The 17,409-nt window shown below is 33.0% G+C and overlaps 1 protein-coding gene across 1 annotated transcript in view; it reads right to left on the bottom strand.

Annotated features, from left to right (window-relative positions):
* Nucleotides 1–17,409, bottom strand: part of LOC129223337 (choline transporter-like protein 2) — a 66,994-nt gene that overhangs the window by 44,439 nt on the left and 5,146 nt on the right. The window contains exons 2-6 of the mRNA XM_054857904.1: nucleotides 14,064–14,112; nucleotides 11,757–11,830; nucleotides 8,670–8,748; nucleotides 6,693–6,774; nucleotides 2,941–3,054 (exon numbers count right to left, since the gene is read on the bottom strand). Of these exons, the coding sequence (XP_054713879.1) occupies nucleotides 2,941–3,054; nucleotides 6,693–6,774; nucleotides 8,670–8,748; nucleotides 11,757–11,830; nucleotides 14,064–14,112 (398 nt within the window). The remainder of the gene's footprint in view (nucleotides 1–2,940; nucleotides 3,055–6,692; nucleotides 6,775–8,669; nucleotides 8,749–11,756; nucleotides 11,831–14,063; nucleotides 14,113–17,409) is intronic.

Here is a 17,409-nt window from a genome sequence, read left to right as displayed (position 1 = left end):
GTTTTATCAAAACATCTTAAAGCCATTTCTAGAAATGAAAGAGATGTTTACATCTCCAAAGGGATAATTTTTAACAAGACTGGATTGCTAATTTTTTTACTTATTCTAAGAACTTGTTTGACTTTTATAGTTGACTACTTCAGAAAATACACCAGATTTAGTTAGTAGATCTTAAAATTTAGATAACACAATATTATCTGTCAAGTCAAAGTTGTCTGAAAATGATTAAAACATTTTTTTTCTTTTCATATTCCAGCTGAATAAATGCCCTTATTTGACTGAACTTTCTCTTTCTTCGATTCCTTCAATAATTAAATAGTCCACAAAGACAGCAAAAAGGATTTTCAACATGACCCAGTGAACTGCATCAGTCAGAATCAACTTTTTATACAAACAAATAAATCTTAATTTTGTGCCAACTTCAGTACACATGCTGCTATTTTTTGTATGAGAATAACTTTTTGTACAACTATAATGCTGAGAGATCTCACCACCAGTAGACTAGAAATCCAGAACCAATTTGTGACTACTACATGCAATATATCTACAGCCCAGTTATGCCATTGAAAGACAACAGTTCCGTTTTTGTTACGGACTCATCAGTCTGGAACAGACAATAGCCCAGTAGGAGGCAGATGTCATCTTATTGAAACTGAGAGTGTCAACAAACTGGTAACTAAAGTAAAATTATCACACTCCACGGTTCAACTGCTAAAGTGAAGGCAAAGTTTGGGTATTACGCAGCAAGTTACCAAGAGCCCCTTAGCCAGGGCTAAGGCAGAACTACATTCAATATAAACCCAGCCGAGTTATGTCTCCCAGAGGGCGGCAATTTACTGCTTAATACCCAAGCTTTGTCTTCAATTGACAATTTGAATAGTGTCATTGAGGCGAACTCTTGCTGGTGTGCTAAATTTATTTTGGCTACCAGTTTATTGGTACTCTCAGCTTCAATGAGATGGCATCTGCCTCCAGCTCTGTTATTGTCTACAGTAGACCCTCATTTTACGTGGTTTCGATTATATGCGGTTTAAAGTTTGACATCTTTATTTTCTTTTACGCGGATGCGGCAATGCAAACAGATAAAAATTTTTCCCTCTTACAAAATCTAAACTCCTAAAGATTGCAGATTACACGTAATAAACTGCATTTTGGTTTGCTAATAATCGAGCTTGTGCCACCTGAGAGATTTTAAGCAATCGGTTCCAAAGCTCTTTCCAGAAGTAAAGTTATTAAACTCACACAGTTCAGAACTCACTGCAAGAAGAGTATTTTAGGAGTGACAAAGGAGGCCAAAACCAACGAGGATATCGACATCGATGACACACAGCCAAAAACCTTCACATTGAAAATTTTGATCCATTCCTAGACAATAGAAATAATCTTTCTGATTTGTTCTCATGAAGGAAAATTCTATCATGGAAATGACGCAAGTGGTCATGGATGCGTTAATGCTCTGCAAAGAATTACAGAGAAAAATTCTTAATGACTGCCAAAAGACTATCACATCCAGCTGCTCCTTATAAACAGGACAAGAAATTAATTTATGTTTTCTTTAGCATGTTGAGAATAAAAATCGATGTAAGTACACAATTAACTTATTATACAATTAGTCAGCACTAGAATGAAGTAGCTTTTTTAATCTATGGAACATAACCCTATTTTAACACTACTATTAGGCCTCAATTTACGCGCCATTTTCGCGGAACGTAACCCCTGCGTAAAACGAGGGTCTAAAGCATTCCAGACTGATGAGTCCATAACAAGGGCAAAACTGCAGTCTCTGAATGGCATAACAGGGCTGTCTGTACATTGCATGTAGTTCTGCTTTTGCCCTGGTTTAAGGGCAGTAACTTTAAAAAAAAAAAAGAGCAACATAATAAATGAATGAGAGTTGTTTGCAGAATCTTGCGGTTTACAAGATACAGTTGAATGTCAAAAATGTGAACAAATTGGGACCATAGGTAGTTAATCGTTTTGAAAATAACCCACGAAAATATGGTTTAGGAAAATAGTATGTCATTTTTTCAAATAACGTAGTTATACAATATGGATGCACATAACTTACAAAACAGTACATAACACTAAAATGTGCTATTACATTTCTCAACAAAAACTAACTCTCATTGTTAACTGAACATAAAGGAAAAATGAAAATTATTTACAGCACTGTATGTACTCTGTGAGGGACTATTATACAGTAATTAAACAAAGAAATTAAATGAACTTCTGAAAAATACACCGATTTTACACAAAGAAAAATGAATTAATTTCTGTAAGGAAAAAGTAACTCGTACTCATTTAGAAAAGTATTTTTAAAAAATACTGATTTTCAACTCAGAGAACTTAGAAGTTCTTTTCCTACCTTCCCAGAAAAACATATGCTTAAGTGGTAAAAGTGGAGCTTGTTTTATCTGGAAAGAACTGGATTTTAAAGTTATTGTTTCTAAAGAACCCTAAAAATTTTTACTGTCCAACTGTGTATTTTTTGCTTACTCCAATTTCTGATGTGATGAAATCTGTACCATTTTACATGGTTAGTATAAAACTCTGACTCTATCATAAAACTATATTAATTTCTTTAATCACTGTGTGTAATTCTTTATTTTATGGAATTTAATTATTCTTTAGCAATTGTTGAGCAGTTTATTAAAACCTCACAGGAGTGCTTTCAGATTTTTGACATTTTGGGATTCTTGATGGTCTAGTTTTTGACATTTTACTGAAAAAAGAAAATTTTAAAAGTATACATTTTGAGAAAAGCACAACAAAAATAGTGTAAAAGTAATGTTGCAAACTTTAATAAGCATTTCTCTCATAAGATAAGAAGGTAGAAGGAAATCAAATTAAAAGCAGCAGTAAATAATGCATTAAAATGTTTTTATATCTCTTTTCATCTTGCTAATTATAAGACGGTATGCTCAAAGCAGGTTATCTTACCTTTAGATCTGTTCTGGCATCATACTTGCAGATAAATTTTGGTTTCTTCAATTCCAGTTGAGGATCATTAGGATGTGCCAAAAAGGTTTCATTTGGGCATTGTTCAACACAAACCTAAAGCGTATGAGGATGAAAGAACTTATACTCCTTTGACTTGAGCAATGAGTAAGCTACCTTTTAAATACAAAATGCATTCCAGCCTTTTCATTTATACACACAACTGAAAAAACAGTGATCTTTCCATGTATGCATGTAAGTCAAGTCAGATTATGTTATGACATTTTCAAGTTTCATAGATTTTTTCATTAATTTCTTTCTTAGTAAAAATAAATTGGTAGTTCTGAACCCAACTCTTATCATTTCACAGTAATTTGGACATTTATGTAGAGTCCGTAATGGGACCTTTTTTTGCCATAACTTTTTAATTTACTGTTTGATTTGCAAATTATTTTAATTTGAGTTGGTGTGTTGGTGGGAAAATAATATGCAAATCAAACAGTAGATTAAAAAGTTATGGCAAAAAAAGGTCCCGTTACGGATTCTACATAAATGTCCAAATTACTGTGAAATGACCCCAATACATGTGTCTTTGTCAAGTTAAATTAACATATAAAATAAAAGTTCCCACTTATATTTCCACACAATTTTTAAAAGTGTTCACCTAGTTTTCTCAACCACATGAAGAGACCCCACCACAAAAGCTTTAAAATTGACTGAGGCTGATTTAATCTTAAAGCAACAAAACTAGTTTGGTTATTCATGAGACATGAATATGTAAAGAAAGGTAAAATTTGCTAAAACATTTTTTTTAACAACAACTATGACTCAGCCTTAAGTTACATGTAAGAGTTCCGAAGCCTCCAGCTTGTGATTCTTTTAACTTTGCTGCATTTGCTATGGAGTTGGCAAACGTCCAGTTAGAATGAGTCTATCTGGGGAAAAGTAAAAATTGATGCCAGTCGCAGATCCAGATAATATAGACGAACACGCAAACAGCGTTCGCAGAAAAATTTGAAAATTTGCAGAAAATTTTGATTTTTTAAACAAATTTCTGTAATATCATTTTTTTTCGATGAGCAACAAATGTTGATCGCCAATTTTGAGTTGCCCCCAATTAATAGTATTGAAAAAGGAGTAAATATAATTGAAAAAACATTCTAGTTGCTTAGAAGTACTCTCTCTCACCCTCAACTTTAAATTTTTTCTGTTGATCACGATATAAGACTCGGGTGGTTTATAGTGTTTTTTGGCAGAAAATTTTTAAGAAGTAATTTGAGTTTGCAGACAGTATTAAGTTTTACATAAAAAGTAGTCGAAAACTTTGTACTGCATAGTGAATAAAATATGACAACATGTATAAAGTACAAACTGAGAATGAAAAAAGGTTAAAAAACCAGCAAACAGCTGTTTCGGCACTCTAAAATACAAGTGCCATCAAATACATACTGTCCTCTGGAGTTCTGACGTAACCTTGACGTCATTGTTTCCGGTACTGCTCTCATATCTTTTACAACTCGTCTCTCATTCCATTGTTCACCTCGACTGTGTTTTAGTCGGGTGAACCTGTCTTCGTTTTACTGCACTGATGGTGGCACTTGTATTTTAGAGTGCTGAAACAGCTGTTTGCTGGTTTTTTAACCTTTTTTTCATTCTCAATTTGTACTTTATACACGTTGTCATATTTTATTCAGTATTAAGTTTTATTTAGGTCTGGCCTGTCGTTTGCTCCTTTTAATGACACTCTGATTAATTTGGAGGCACATATGCATCTGCAAAGGCTGGTATCCTTGAAAATTAGTAGATGTGTCCATTTCTGCCTGTTAATTGGATGTTTGCCTTTCGATTGCATCACTGGTCAAACAGTAGGTTTAAAACTACAAGCACAAAATGACCTCAAACTAGAGAAAACATCAAATTGGTGTTTTTATTGATTGGTTTTGTGGGAAGGAAAGCATGACGGTATGATCTCATAAGCCTTTGATCTTACGTTCTGACCGGCAGTCTAAGTGACCACTCAGTGGATTTTCAAGATGCAGAAAATTGACGATGCTCATGTCGTATGAATATGCAACAGGTAAAAGATCCCTTTGGCTTTGAATATCCTAGGAAAAATTAAATACCTAGTGCACTTTCCCATCAAAAAAAGGGCCTCTGGTCTCAGGCCTTAATAACGGCATATGAAAGTCTGGATGCCACTATTGAGGGATCACACTAAGTCTGCACAAGATTACTGTCTCTAAAAATAACAACCCCATTAGAAAGAAAACAAATTGCCCTACGGGGTAGGGTTCGTGAATTTTTTGATTTTTTTAAAAAAATCAAAAGAGTCGGATTTTTTAAAATTTAAATCGGATTTTTTTGTATTTAATCAGATTTTTAAATTTTTTTAAATGTTCAAAATTACACCTATAAGCATAATATATTTCATACAATAGATGAAACCACTCAGCTTATTTTTTAAATTAAGATAAGGTCTTAACTATTCAATACATTTTTAAGATTCATAAATATGTTATAATACTTTAGGTAAGATATGATTATGTTTTATGCTTTGCTCAAAGATAAGGTTCCCATCATTGTGCACATTTTTAGTGAAAAATAATCTGTTGAACAATTACTTTTCTTAACTATATTAGTCATGGTATATAAAAAAAACCTGCACATTTTTATTTTGTTCTAAACTAATTTTGGAGTAAAAGCAGTATTCAGGGGTGATTGTGAGTTCATCAAAAAATACCTGAAAGTTTCGAAGCGAGAATGGGGGGCGGGGCGGGGGGGGGGTTATCTTTGGCGCCTATTACTTAAGTGCACCTATGCCATAGTATTAAATAGTTCAATAGTCAGTTCAAAATAGTGTGTGTACATTTGATTAAAATTTTAATGGGTTACAAAGTTACTTTTGAGCTGGTGTTATACAAAATTATCTTGACATTTGTCCATCTTAAGGGATAGTTGTCCATCTTAAGGCTCTTGCAGGTATATTTGACGAGTATTATATAATTTAAAATAAACTGCGGAGGTAGGGAGATAAAAGCATAACAAAAAAAAACATAATTCTGGTATTTTCGGACATAAAACACCGGAAATACGTCCGAAAATACCGGAACACAATCACCCCTGAGTACTGCAAGTGTGAAAATCTGTAAACACACAAAAAGAGGGATCTATGTAGTTATGCCTGTTGAAGTTAAGATAGTATAATGCAGTGTAGTTAAATTTAGAGATACATTCTAAAAATGCAAAATTAATTTATAAAAATAAAATCAACTGATTTTAATTAATGATTTTATTAAAAAAAATCCCTGATTCAAATCAATGATTTTTTTTTAAATCACTTGATTTAAATCATGATTTTAATCATGATTAATATCAAGCTGATTTAAACCAATGAACCTTGCTACAGGGTCACTCAAGCATGGCTACTTGATTCACACTGCAAGCAAAAACTGATTGAGCTACAGAGCTATATCTGCAATAAGCATTTGATCTTTATTTATTTTAGGTCTAAAATTTTATGAAAGCTAGCTTCACATTGCTCAAAGCGGTGTACAAAATTTCGTCGAGATTGGTGATAGTCTGGCAGAGACCATTGGTCCACTTGACATGAAAATGCTAATATACATCTATTTTTTTATACAACGAATTGCCTGTAAATTTTTAATTATAAATGCAATGGTAAATTTAAAGGATGTATTTTTTAAACAATTGATATTATAAATTGAAGGAAAATAAAAAGGAAAGAAATAGCACACCTGTGGGGTAGGACAACCATTTATTAAAACTGATGGGTTGGCACATTTCATTAAGTCAAAGTAGAAAAGAAAAGATTTGTTCCTGAAAAAAGTAAGACAGAATTCATAAGTGATACTGCAACAAGCTACAGACAGACAAAATAGAAGAATTAATAAAATTATTTTAAAATGTTTTTTTTTTAAATTTAATCCAGAAGCTGAGGTTATTAAACTTTTTTGAAGTCTTCATAAAAATCATAATATAAATCATGATTCAAACTGTTTTTTTTTTCTTAAAAACCATGGGAACATGACAGCATGTCAAGTTAAGTAGACGTAAACTTATCAAAGTTCTATAATTTAAATTCTAAGAGTTTTCTCGTATAACTCATTTACAAAAATTTTATGATTCAAGTTATGAAAACTTTATTAGTAAAGGATTTTTTTGTTGAAGACTTTTTAACAAACTACAAGTAATTTTAATAACTACAAGTATCAAATTTGAATTCTTAATTAGAGAAACCCACAGAAAAAACAGATTTTAGTGCCTCTGGTCAATGAGGTATATTAAATAGAAATGCTCCGCTGAAATGTATTCAGAACACATGTGTCATGGTGCCTTCTTTCTTTTGAGGCCCACCAGGATACTTATTGCCTGAGGGTGTGACTTACCTCGTTGATGCCAGCTAGGCCATTAAAGATCAATGTGGGCGTTGCCGTTATGTCTTACATGACCTTGTATGATGCATAAGGAAATGAAGGGCAGCATAAAAGAATCGTTTGCTTTGCTTTTGACACTTGCATTAGACCAGTAGTTTCCAACCTTTTTGGGTTCATTGCGCACCTCTAGGTTGACTGACCCCTACCTTCCCCCACTCTTATCATTGAAAAAACAAACAAACGTCTGTGTTGGTAAACATTAATATTAAAATTATAAATGACTAATTTTAATTCAAAGCAATCTTTACTAATAATAAAGCTGAAAGTCTCTCTGTCTGGATCTCTGTGATGCGGATAGCGCCTAGACCGTTTGGCCGATTTTCATGAAACTTTGTACAGAGTTAGTTTGTAGCATGGGGGTGTGCATCTCAAAGCGATTTGTTCGAAAATTTGATGTGGTTCCTTTTCTACTCCAATTTAAAAAACATTTTCCCAAGCAAAATTATCATAAGATGGATGAGTAAATTACAAAATTATCATAATATGGAACCGTAACATGGGCAAGCCAATTGGCGAAAAATTCACCCTACATTATTTGTAAATATACAGGCGAAACAAAAGACCTTTTAATTTTCTACTACGGGCAAAGCCGTGCAGGTGCCACTAGTATACTTATAAACAATTTTATTCAATCAATCTTAAACTGTAAACAATAAGTGAACTTTTTTTTTTCTTTTCCAAAACAAAGTGATAGGTTTTGAAGGGAAACACTTAACTGAGAGCATTGACATACTTTTCAAAAACAAAAATTCATATTAAAAAAAACCTTCTTCAAACTAGAATTTGGGGGAATTAAAAACATTAACACTAAACATTTAACTGCTGATATTAGACATAGTCAACGTAAAACATTCGGGATTTAAAGCAAAATTTTTAACTGTTACTGTTAGTCATCGTTTGAAATATTAATTTGAATTTAGAATGCTTTTAATTTAAATATTTGTAGCAAAATAAAGTTATTCATTCTTTTTAAAAGTTTAAAATCTTTTTTATACTCTCATTTAGTGTATAAAGTAAATATTTATTACAAATGGGTTCTATCCCATCATCAGACACATACAATCACTGACGCCTGAAAGCTACCTGCAGACTATTTTTGAATGATTTTTGTTGCATTAATTAAATAAAAAAGTAATGCCACTGGATTTGTTGCTCAGAAGAGCGACAACCCAGACAAACATAATTATCAAACAAAAAATAATTATGGCAGCAGATCAACAGGACTGATGCCTGAAAAATACCAGCCAATGATATTTAGTAACAAATATGTTAACTTACTGTAACTTTCCAATGCCACACATATTCCCTTCAGAATCGGTCGGGTACAGCAAAACTCTGGGGTCTCCTTCCCGAAAAGCTGGAAAAGAAAAAAAGAATACAAATGAGGTTGTGAGAAGTGAAGAGATGTATGTGGACTTAATAAAATTTCAGCAAAACGCATTTAAAGTTCAGATCATAGGCAGGCTTTTATTGAATTTTATTTTTCCTAAATCATGTGGTATAACAGCACCTACCAGGGCTACAAGCACAATTTCTTTCCTCAAACCAGAGGGGGGGGGGGGACCTCCTCCATTTGCAGTGATTATCTCTAAATTTTTAATTTTGGCACTTGCATCCCTCTGCTTTTCACTGCCTTAAATGTAGAATGTTGACTATGTCACTGCCCAATCAAGAAAATAGACAAGAAGTGATTAAGGTAGAATGTTAATGAGTTAAATCCATCTTTTCCCATTGAAATGAGTTTCAGTTCAAATGCATATTTTGCAGATCCGCTTATTTGTGACACATTATTGAAGATCAATCACCATCTTGTGAAATACAGTAGACCCTCATTTTACGCAGGGGTTACGTTCCACAGAAATGCCGCGTAAATTGAGACCTAATAGTAGTGTTAAAATAGGGGTTTGGTCCCGTAGCTAAAAAACTACTTCGTTCTAGTGATGACTAACTAATTGTATAATAATTTAATTGTGTACTTACATCGATTTTTATTCACTACATGCTAAAGAAAACATAAAGTAATTTCTTGACCTGTTGATAAGGAGGAGCTGGTTGTGATAGTCTTTTGGCAGTCATTAAGAATTTTTCTCTGTAATTCTTTGCAGAGCATTAACGCATCCACGATAGAATCTTCCTTCACTAACAAATCAGAAAGGTCATTTCAATTGTCTAGGAATGGCTCAACATTTTCAGTGTGAACGTTTTTGGTTGTGCGTCACTGACGTTGATATCCTCGTTGATTTTGGCCTCCTTTGTCACTCCTAAAAGCTCTTTTACCGGTGAGTTCTGAACTGTGTGAGTTTAATAACTTTACTTCTGGAAAAAGCTCTGGAACCAATTACATAAACTGTCTCCGGTGGCCCAAGCTCGATTATTAGCACGCCAAAATGCAGTTGATTACGTGTAAACTGCAATCTCTAGGAGTTTGGATTTTGAAAGAGGGGAAATTTTATCTGTTTGCATTGTCGCATTTGCGTACCGTAGTAACATGAGTAAAACCGAAACTCATCTGCATAAAATAAGATAAAGGCGTCAAATCTTAAACTGTGTATGATCGAAACTGCGTAAAATAAATCCGCATAAAACGAGGGTCTACTGTAATGCTTATTGGAAAAATGACAATCGATTCTCGATTGGGCACAGATCCAGAATTTTTATTCCAAGTGGGTGAACCCTACAGAGGTCTGAGAGGTTTAGAAGGCCTTCATTTAAGTTACTACAGAGAACTTCAACTGAAAAGTCAACATATTACTCCCATCAAGGTAAATAAAATATAGTGTCTAATCATTACTATCCTGCTACTCATTTTGCAAAAATTAAATTAACTCATTAATCATTAAAATAAAAAAAGTTCATCTAGATAATAAATGCTAAAATAACTTCTAACTATCCACAATATTAAAATTTCTACAAGATTCAAAAGGATTAAAATCTTAAACACAGTAAGCAATTCCCTGCAACCAAAGTGTTCAATGTTGATCTGTTTACAAATAATGAATTAATTTACTAATCATTGAAATAAAAAGAATCTCAGGTATATGAAGCACATTGAAGTTATTGAGAAGAAAACATTCAGAGCAATCAAAAATGAAATTGTGTGACCAGGAGGGAAAAAAAGGATAGCAGGAAATCAAACAAAGTAAAAAAAAAACAGAATCTTTGTTGAAACACAAGAAAAAGATGAGCATCGTAACCACACTGCACTCGTCAGCAGTGGAATTTTTATCAAAAGAAAGGTACAGAGCAACATTCAATGCCAACATACAGGAGGCAGTGTTAGAAATAAAAAAGGTGTCAACATGGTACCTAGTATAAGATTCTAGGTACCAAAACAAACTTAGGGGCTATTTTAATGAATCCACTATATGTATCCAAATACATATAAGACAGTGAGAAACAAAGGAATGTAAGTCCCAAAATTAAAAACTTGGGAGATAATCAGTACAAATGGTAGGAGAACCTCTGTTCTGTTTAAGGGCAAGAGATGGTACTGGTAGCTCTGGTCTGGTGGGTGGGTGCTGCTACACAGCATAACTTAGAAAAAAAAATTCCAATGAACCTAGGATCTGAACTTTAAATGTGTTTCATAGGAAACTTTAAAATGTCCACTGAAATCCCTTTGCTTCCTACTGCATCATATGGGAGTGAGAAGTAAAAGGGATGCAAGTGGCAAAATTAAAAATTTGGAGATAACCAGTACAAGTGGTAGGTGAACCCCTCCTCTGTCTTGGGGCAAGAGATGGTACTAGTAGCCCTGGTAGGTGCTGCTGTACAGCAGGATTTAGAAAAAAAAAATTCAATGAAAGCCTACTTAGGACCTGATCTTTAAACGCGTTTTACTCGAAACTTGAAACAGTCCACTTGCATCCCACTGCCTTACATATTTTTCATTAAACACACTGTGGATATGCACTGCTGTATGTTACACACTGCTAATAGCATTTTTGTTAAAAAAAAACACACACACAACAGAAATGATTTTTTTTAAAGACAAAATCAGATTACATTTGAAAATTACTTTTACAAATATCTCCTATACAACCACTCATGTGTCTTAATCATAATGAGTCATCCTGAAAGAAAAGCTACAGTGCGATCTAAAACTTTAGGCGTCAAATTTGGTATATAAAGTTGGAAATGACGGCATCAAATCAAAATTTTTGTTTGTAAAATCCATTTAACGACTGTTCATTTCTAACACTGCAAGAATTACAACTCATACCCAATAATTTGTTCAGAGGGGTAACTGTAAGCCACTTTGAAAGTGCAACATTCAACTGAAAAGTACAGGACAATGCATTATCTGTTGAAGATATCACAAAAGAATACTAAGTTAAAACAGTTATGAAAACACCCTTTACTTACCAAAATATCCAACAACGATCCATCCTGCAATGAATGCGACGAAAAAGAAAAGACAAAGGATATCTGTACAATATCTGTAAAATAATTTAAAGGAGTTAGAGAAAGTTTTAATTTATTGCACTTAGAAACGAATAGTATTTGAAAAGTAGGTTTTTTTTACAATAAAAGTAATATTTATTATTATTTATTTCAAATACAGTGAAATCCCGTTACAACAAACTTCAAGGGACGCTAAAAAAATTCTTTGTAATGGAGTATTCGTTGTAACGGAATCACCTTAAAACTTTCTTCATTTTTATAAAAGTCATTTTTTTGCAAATCTGCACTCTTTTATAATTAAATCTGCAACATATACCATTACTAAAAATCTGAAAAATATTAAACACATAAATTATTCCAAAAAACAATGAGAAAAATACTGTGGAATGAACTTTTTTATTCATTGGTGATTTTTAAAAAAAGTGCTATTTTTTTCGAGAGATTTGGTCTCGGAGGACATTATAATGGATTCTAATTTCTGAACGTCACTCACACCGCAAAAAAAGTTCAAAACTTGTTGACCCCTTTGCCAATTTGCAAGGTGCCTTACATTTAGTGCACAGAAATAGACTGCGCTTGGCTAAACACTGGTTTTTGTTGTCACACATCAACTTACGTTCCAACATGAACAGATGAATTTCCACTTTGAATGGCTCTGTTTTAAAAAATACAAACAGAGTTTTCACGTTACGACTTTTGAAAGTCGTTTTTTAGTTTCTGAAAACAGCATTAAAAAAAATATTCTAACTAATGCTGAGAAAAACATTTCGTCGTAAAAAATTTTGGAAAAAGGTCGCTTCATTAAAACTAAATTTTTTATACATGATCATAATGAGTTTTAAAATGGGATTGAACATTTTGCTTCTTGTAATAGATATTTCATTGTCTTGTATTCGTTGTAACAGAATTTCATTGTATTCACTAAACAGACATAAATACCAAAGGAAGTTTATTTTAAGTCTATTTGTCATAAAATTTATAACTTCATTAAGAGCCTACAAATTAACAAATTATGTCTGCCATGCAAAGCACAAAAGTCATATCTGCAGCTTCTCAAAAAATGAGAAGTTTTACACCTCCATATTTGAATTAGATTTTGCTTTTAAAAATTTTTTTTTAAAATATTTTCGATTCACAAATGACTATAAAACATTGTACACAGGTAAAATACCTTATAAAGAATCACATCGTGACAATAACTCATGAGAAAATGTGCACAGCAGATATGGGTCATTCTTCAAAAAGTGTTTCTGTCACACGACTGTTACAGTAAAATCTTTAAAGAGCAATTCATTTAACAATGTTTTTTAATTTCATCAAAAATGTATCTATTTAAACCTGTCAACAATTTTTTAGTAATAATTTTCATTTTAGTATATTTTTGGTTCACAACATGTGAATTCTCACCTCCGTGGCATGTCACACACCTTGTGTGACTGTTTATATTGCTTAATAACTTGTTTAATTGAAAGTATATACATATTTATTGATTATTCCTCTTACAAATGTCTCAAATACTAATTGTTTAAGTACATTTAATTTTTCAAATATTGCGTTTTAGTTCGTTTCGGTAGGACAAGCAGTCATGTCACACAATAAATTCTCACTTCCGTTATCTGAACACAAAATGCCATTTCTCATTAACACGTGGCAGTAATGAAATCAAATTTTATTTTCCATGATACAAGGGAGCCCCTTTATGTGTTTTCAGCTCTAAAAAAGTTGTGAGTTTTAAATATTAAAAGTTTTTTTTATTTTTATTCCATTTCTGTGAACAAGGCATTTTTTTATTGTTTGGACTCAGCTGAGCCATATACCTTATAAAAATGTTCAGCATTTTCTCCATTCAGTCTTTTTTTTTTAATATTGATATGCATGCAGAAGGCTACAGTAAAATTTTTAAAAAAAAAAGGGAGAAGGAAAAATTATTCTACTGATAATGCTTTTTGCATTGAAGTTTGTAAGGAAAGGTAAAAAACACATTTTCCACAAATATCATAATTATTTAACATTAGCAACGGTTAAATCTCCTGGCAGCAAATAAAATTTTATTTGGACTGCTCTAGGGCGTTTGACAATAGAGTCAGAGTGGTTCTGCTGTTAAGAGTGTTAGAAAAGAAAATAAATGAATACTGAAATTACAGAATTTTTATAGTAAATCATATACAAACTTTTAGTACTTATATAAGGAATGGCACACTAACTTTTATTCCATCTCTTTTGTTCAATTTATAACGGAAATTTTATTAAAAAAATTTAAACAATTACCTGTTTTTTACTGGTCCTTTAAACTCTGGGTCGTAGGTTAAACTTTCACCTAGACAAGTAAAATAAATCCTTATTAAAAAAAATTAAGATGTAAATCACTAAACCCTTTACAAGCACACACTACAAGTTTTATAAGATTTAAATATATTTTCAAACTGTTAGGACCCTGCACCACACAGAAGGTTAATTCTGGCTAAGCTATTGAAACGTGAAACATGCTGGGTTCGGGGTTCATACTCAATTTCAGAAATAAAATGAAGGAGTTTTGGAGGAGTTTGAAGGAGTTACTAATGGGCTATCCTTATAAATGGTGTTGCAGTTTTTTTCAACATATTTGACCCCCTTCCCCCTTTGTCACAAAGTGTCACACTTCACTTTACGCCTCCTCTTGTCACATGTCATATGTTTTATACATATTTTTATAATAATTGTGATTTCCCTTTTTGTCACCCTCTCTCCTTTCTTCATCACAATTCCGTCTCCTCCTCAAGGCATGACATCACTTGTGGGTAACCCTTTTTACAATATCATAGCTGCAACTTACAAAACAATTGTTTTTTAACACAATCACTTAATATAGTATGTCTACTTATGTATTTTTAAATATTTAAATAATTAGACAAACTGAATTTTGCTGCTGAGAGTGTGGTGGATGGAAAAGTAATAATCATAAAACATGAAAAAAAAAAAAAAAACAGACAAGCGCCATTTAAGCTGAATTACTTCACTTAGGAAGTTTCTTATTCATCCAATAATATTTTCATCTTCAACTTTTATGACTTCTATGATCAATTTGTAAATCACATCTTTAAGAAAAAAATACACATATACAAAATTACATTAAAATCGCCCTTCTAAAGTTGTTGATCGAAGGATTTTAAGTTAGTCATAGAGGAGGATTAAGCAGTTTTGAAGGAGTTAAAACCAAAACGAAGGAGTTTGAAGGGCCCTTCAAAAAATTTTCCTAATTGAAGGAGTATTGGAGAAGTGTACAAATCCAGTGGGTTGCTAATAGAGCTAGAATTTTTACCAGGTAGTTTGGTTTATTATCACGAGCTGAGTACTACAACTAGGTAAGTTGCAAATTTGCAAAATAGAATGTTTCATTTGTGTGGAATGTTTCATGTGTGTGTCCTCAAAGAAAGCATAACTACTTCTAATTAAATAAAATTTAGAAATGATAGTTTAATATAATTTATTACTAGAAAAATTACTACTTTAGTAGGGTTGTGAGCTCTTGAAATAGCTAACTGGAAGAGGCTGTAGTGAGTAAAGAGGTAGAAAGCTTTAAGAGGGCTATTGATCTTCATGGGGACTAATAAACTGACCAGGATTAGCCTAGCTGATGCTGGTTCTCATATTTGTATTTATACTTAAATAAAGAGCTGGAGGTGGAAAACCTCTTAAGGAAGCCAAGACTACCATACAAACTGGTAGCTAATACAGAGTTAGCACTGACCAGACGAGTGACCAAAGCAATGGTTCGGTTCAACTCGAAGATTGGAGGCAAAGCACTCTTGACTTCCTTAAGAGGTTTTCCACCTCCAGCTCAGTCACTTCCTATGCCGGCTGATCAGTGCTAATAAGCACGAAACTGCAGTCCTCAGCTGGAACTGTTTGAGCTGGCGGTGTATTTCATGTCAAGTCTTCATACTTTCCAAAAATGGTGAAAAACTTAATTTGTTGAGTTTACCTGCAAGCAGTATGGAAAAAAAAAAAAAACAATTTGTAGTTACCTAGCAGTATTAGTCATCCCACAATCTATAAACTTTTTAACATTGGCAATTACAATTTAAAACTAGGGTTCTTGGGGCTCCATTGCAGGTAAACCTTTATAAGTAATAGTGCTCTCACCCTTCCAAGATGGTTAATCTTCGCTGCGCCCCTGCAAGGACATGGCTAATTTATCTACCGTCGAGATTTACTGATTTTCAAGTAATTAAAACTTTTCCTGTTCCCTATATAGGTTGACAAATTATGAGCATCAGGTCTTTTGCCCAACTAACAAAATACCTAGCCAACTAGTTCTTTCAGACATTAATCTATGAGAAACAATGTTAGTCTGAATTTTTTTATAAACTCTAAGAGATAACTTGTCTGGACCCTAAAATTTCTTCCTGGCTCTTAAGATTTAACAATTTTTGTCAGTTCACAATATATGTTACGATTTTTTGCAATCTAAGTTGTGGTGAATGAGATTAGGTTATTACACAAACAATAACCTGTTATTATTAAGAACTACTAGTGGCTGTTATTAATAACAATCAGTTGTCATCGATACTAACCAAATTAATCACATTAACCCTAACAAGTATGCCAATATTTTGTGCAACTTTATACCTGGTTTTCGCACAGAATTTGATGTTGCCATTCATAGGCCTAAAAGGCAATCCAATTATGAGATTTGTGCTTAACAGATGAAGCTCAGACTAGTGACATCACAATTCGCTCTCTTTATACACAAAGACTTAATTCCACAGTATAATATCGAGTGATCTAGAAGCAATTTGGTCTGAAATGAGATGAATTTTGGAAAATGAATGTCAAAATCAGAAATGAATTTAGAATTTATTCTCATTATTTTTTTATTTCTTGTGATTTAGCTTTCTACAATAAAAGCACTCGTACAATTTTTTATAACAAATTTAGTTGCTAATATGGGAAAACTTCCATCTCTTTTGAAATTCCATGCCAAGCACCTCTAGGTGCCATAGGGCCTAGGGGTAAGATTTAACCTAAAACTTCCTATGGAGCACAGTGTACCATGTTTCTCACCTTCTCATAAGCACTCTTCCATAAAAGAAACACAAAGATGAGAAGCATCACTTAATTTCTAGCAAAAGAGGAGAGCCCTAAATTCTACAGAATATATATTCACACGCAATTGGTCTCCTTATCTTAAGAAAGATTTAAATGCATTAAAAATTGTTCAAAGGCGGGCCACAAGGCCAGGGACGTAGCTAAGGGGGGGGTTTTGGGGACAAACCCCCCCCCCCCCCGAAATGTTTGTCCCAAAAAAAAGGAGAGAGAGAGAGAGAAAGAAAGAAAAAGAGAAGAGAAAGAAAAGAGAAGAGAAAAAAAGAGAAGAGAAAAGAAAAGAAAAAAAATAAAAAAAAAAATTTTCCGAATAACAGTGGTCAAAACTTCACTTCGTTCTCCTCCCCCCCCTCCAGTGCCATTGAAAATCAGCTCAATGAGTGACCCTCAAGCGTAAAGACGCCTCACTCCTCACTGTGCTGCAACATTTTTTTGATAATTGAGTGAAATTTCACACTTCTCTTTAGAAATGAGATTGATTTGTTAAATCTACGAATATGTAGTCTTTTTTCGTCATAGATTCTGAAAA

The sequence above is a fragment of the Uloborus diversus genome, chromosome 5 (genome assembly GCF_026930045.1).
Source record: "Uloborus diversus isolate 005 chromosome 5, Udiv.v.3.1, whole genome shotgun sequence".
Lineage (NCBI taxonomy): Eukaryota > Metazoa > Arthropoda > Arachnida > Araneae > Uloboridae > Uloborus > Uloborus diversus.
This window is presented reverse-complemented; position numbering and strand designations above follow the sequence as displayed.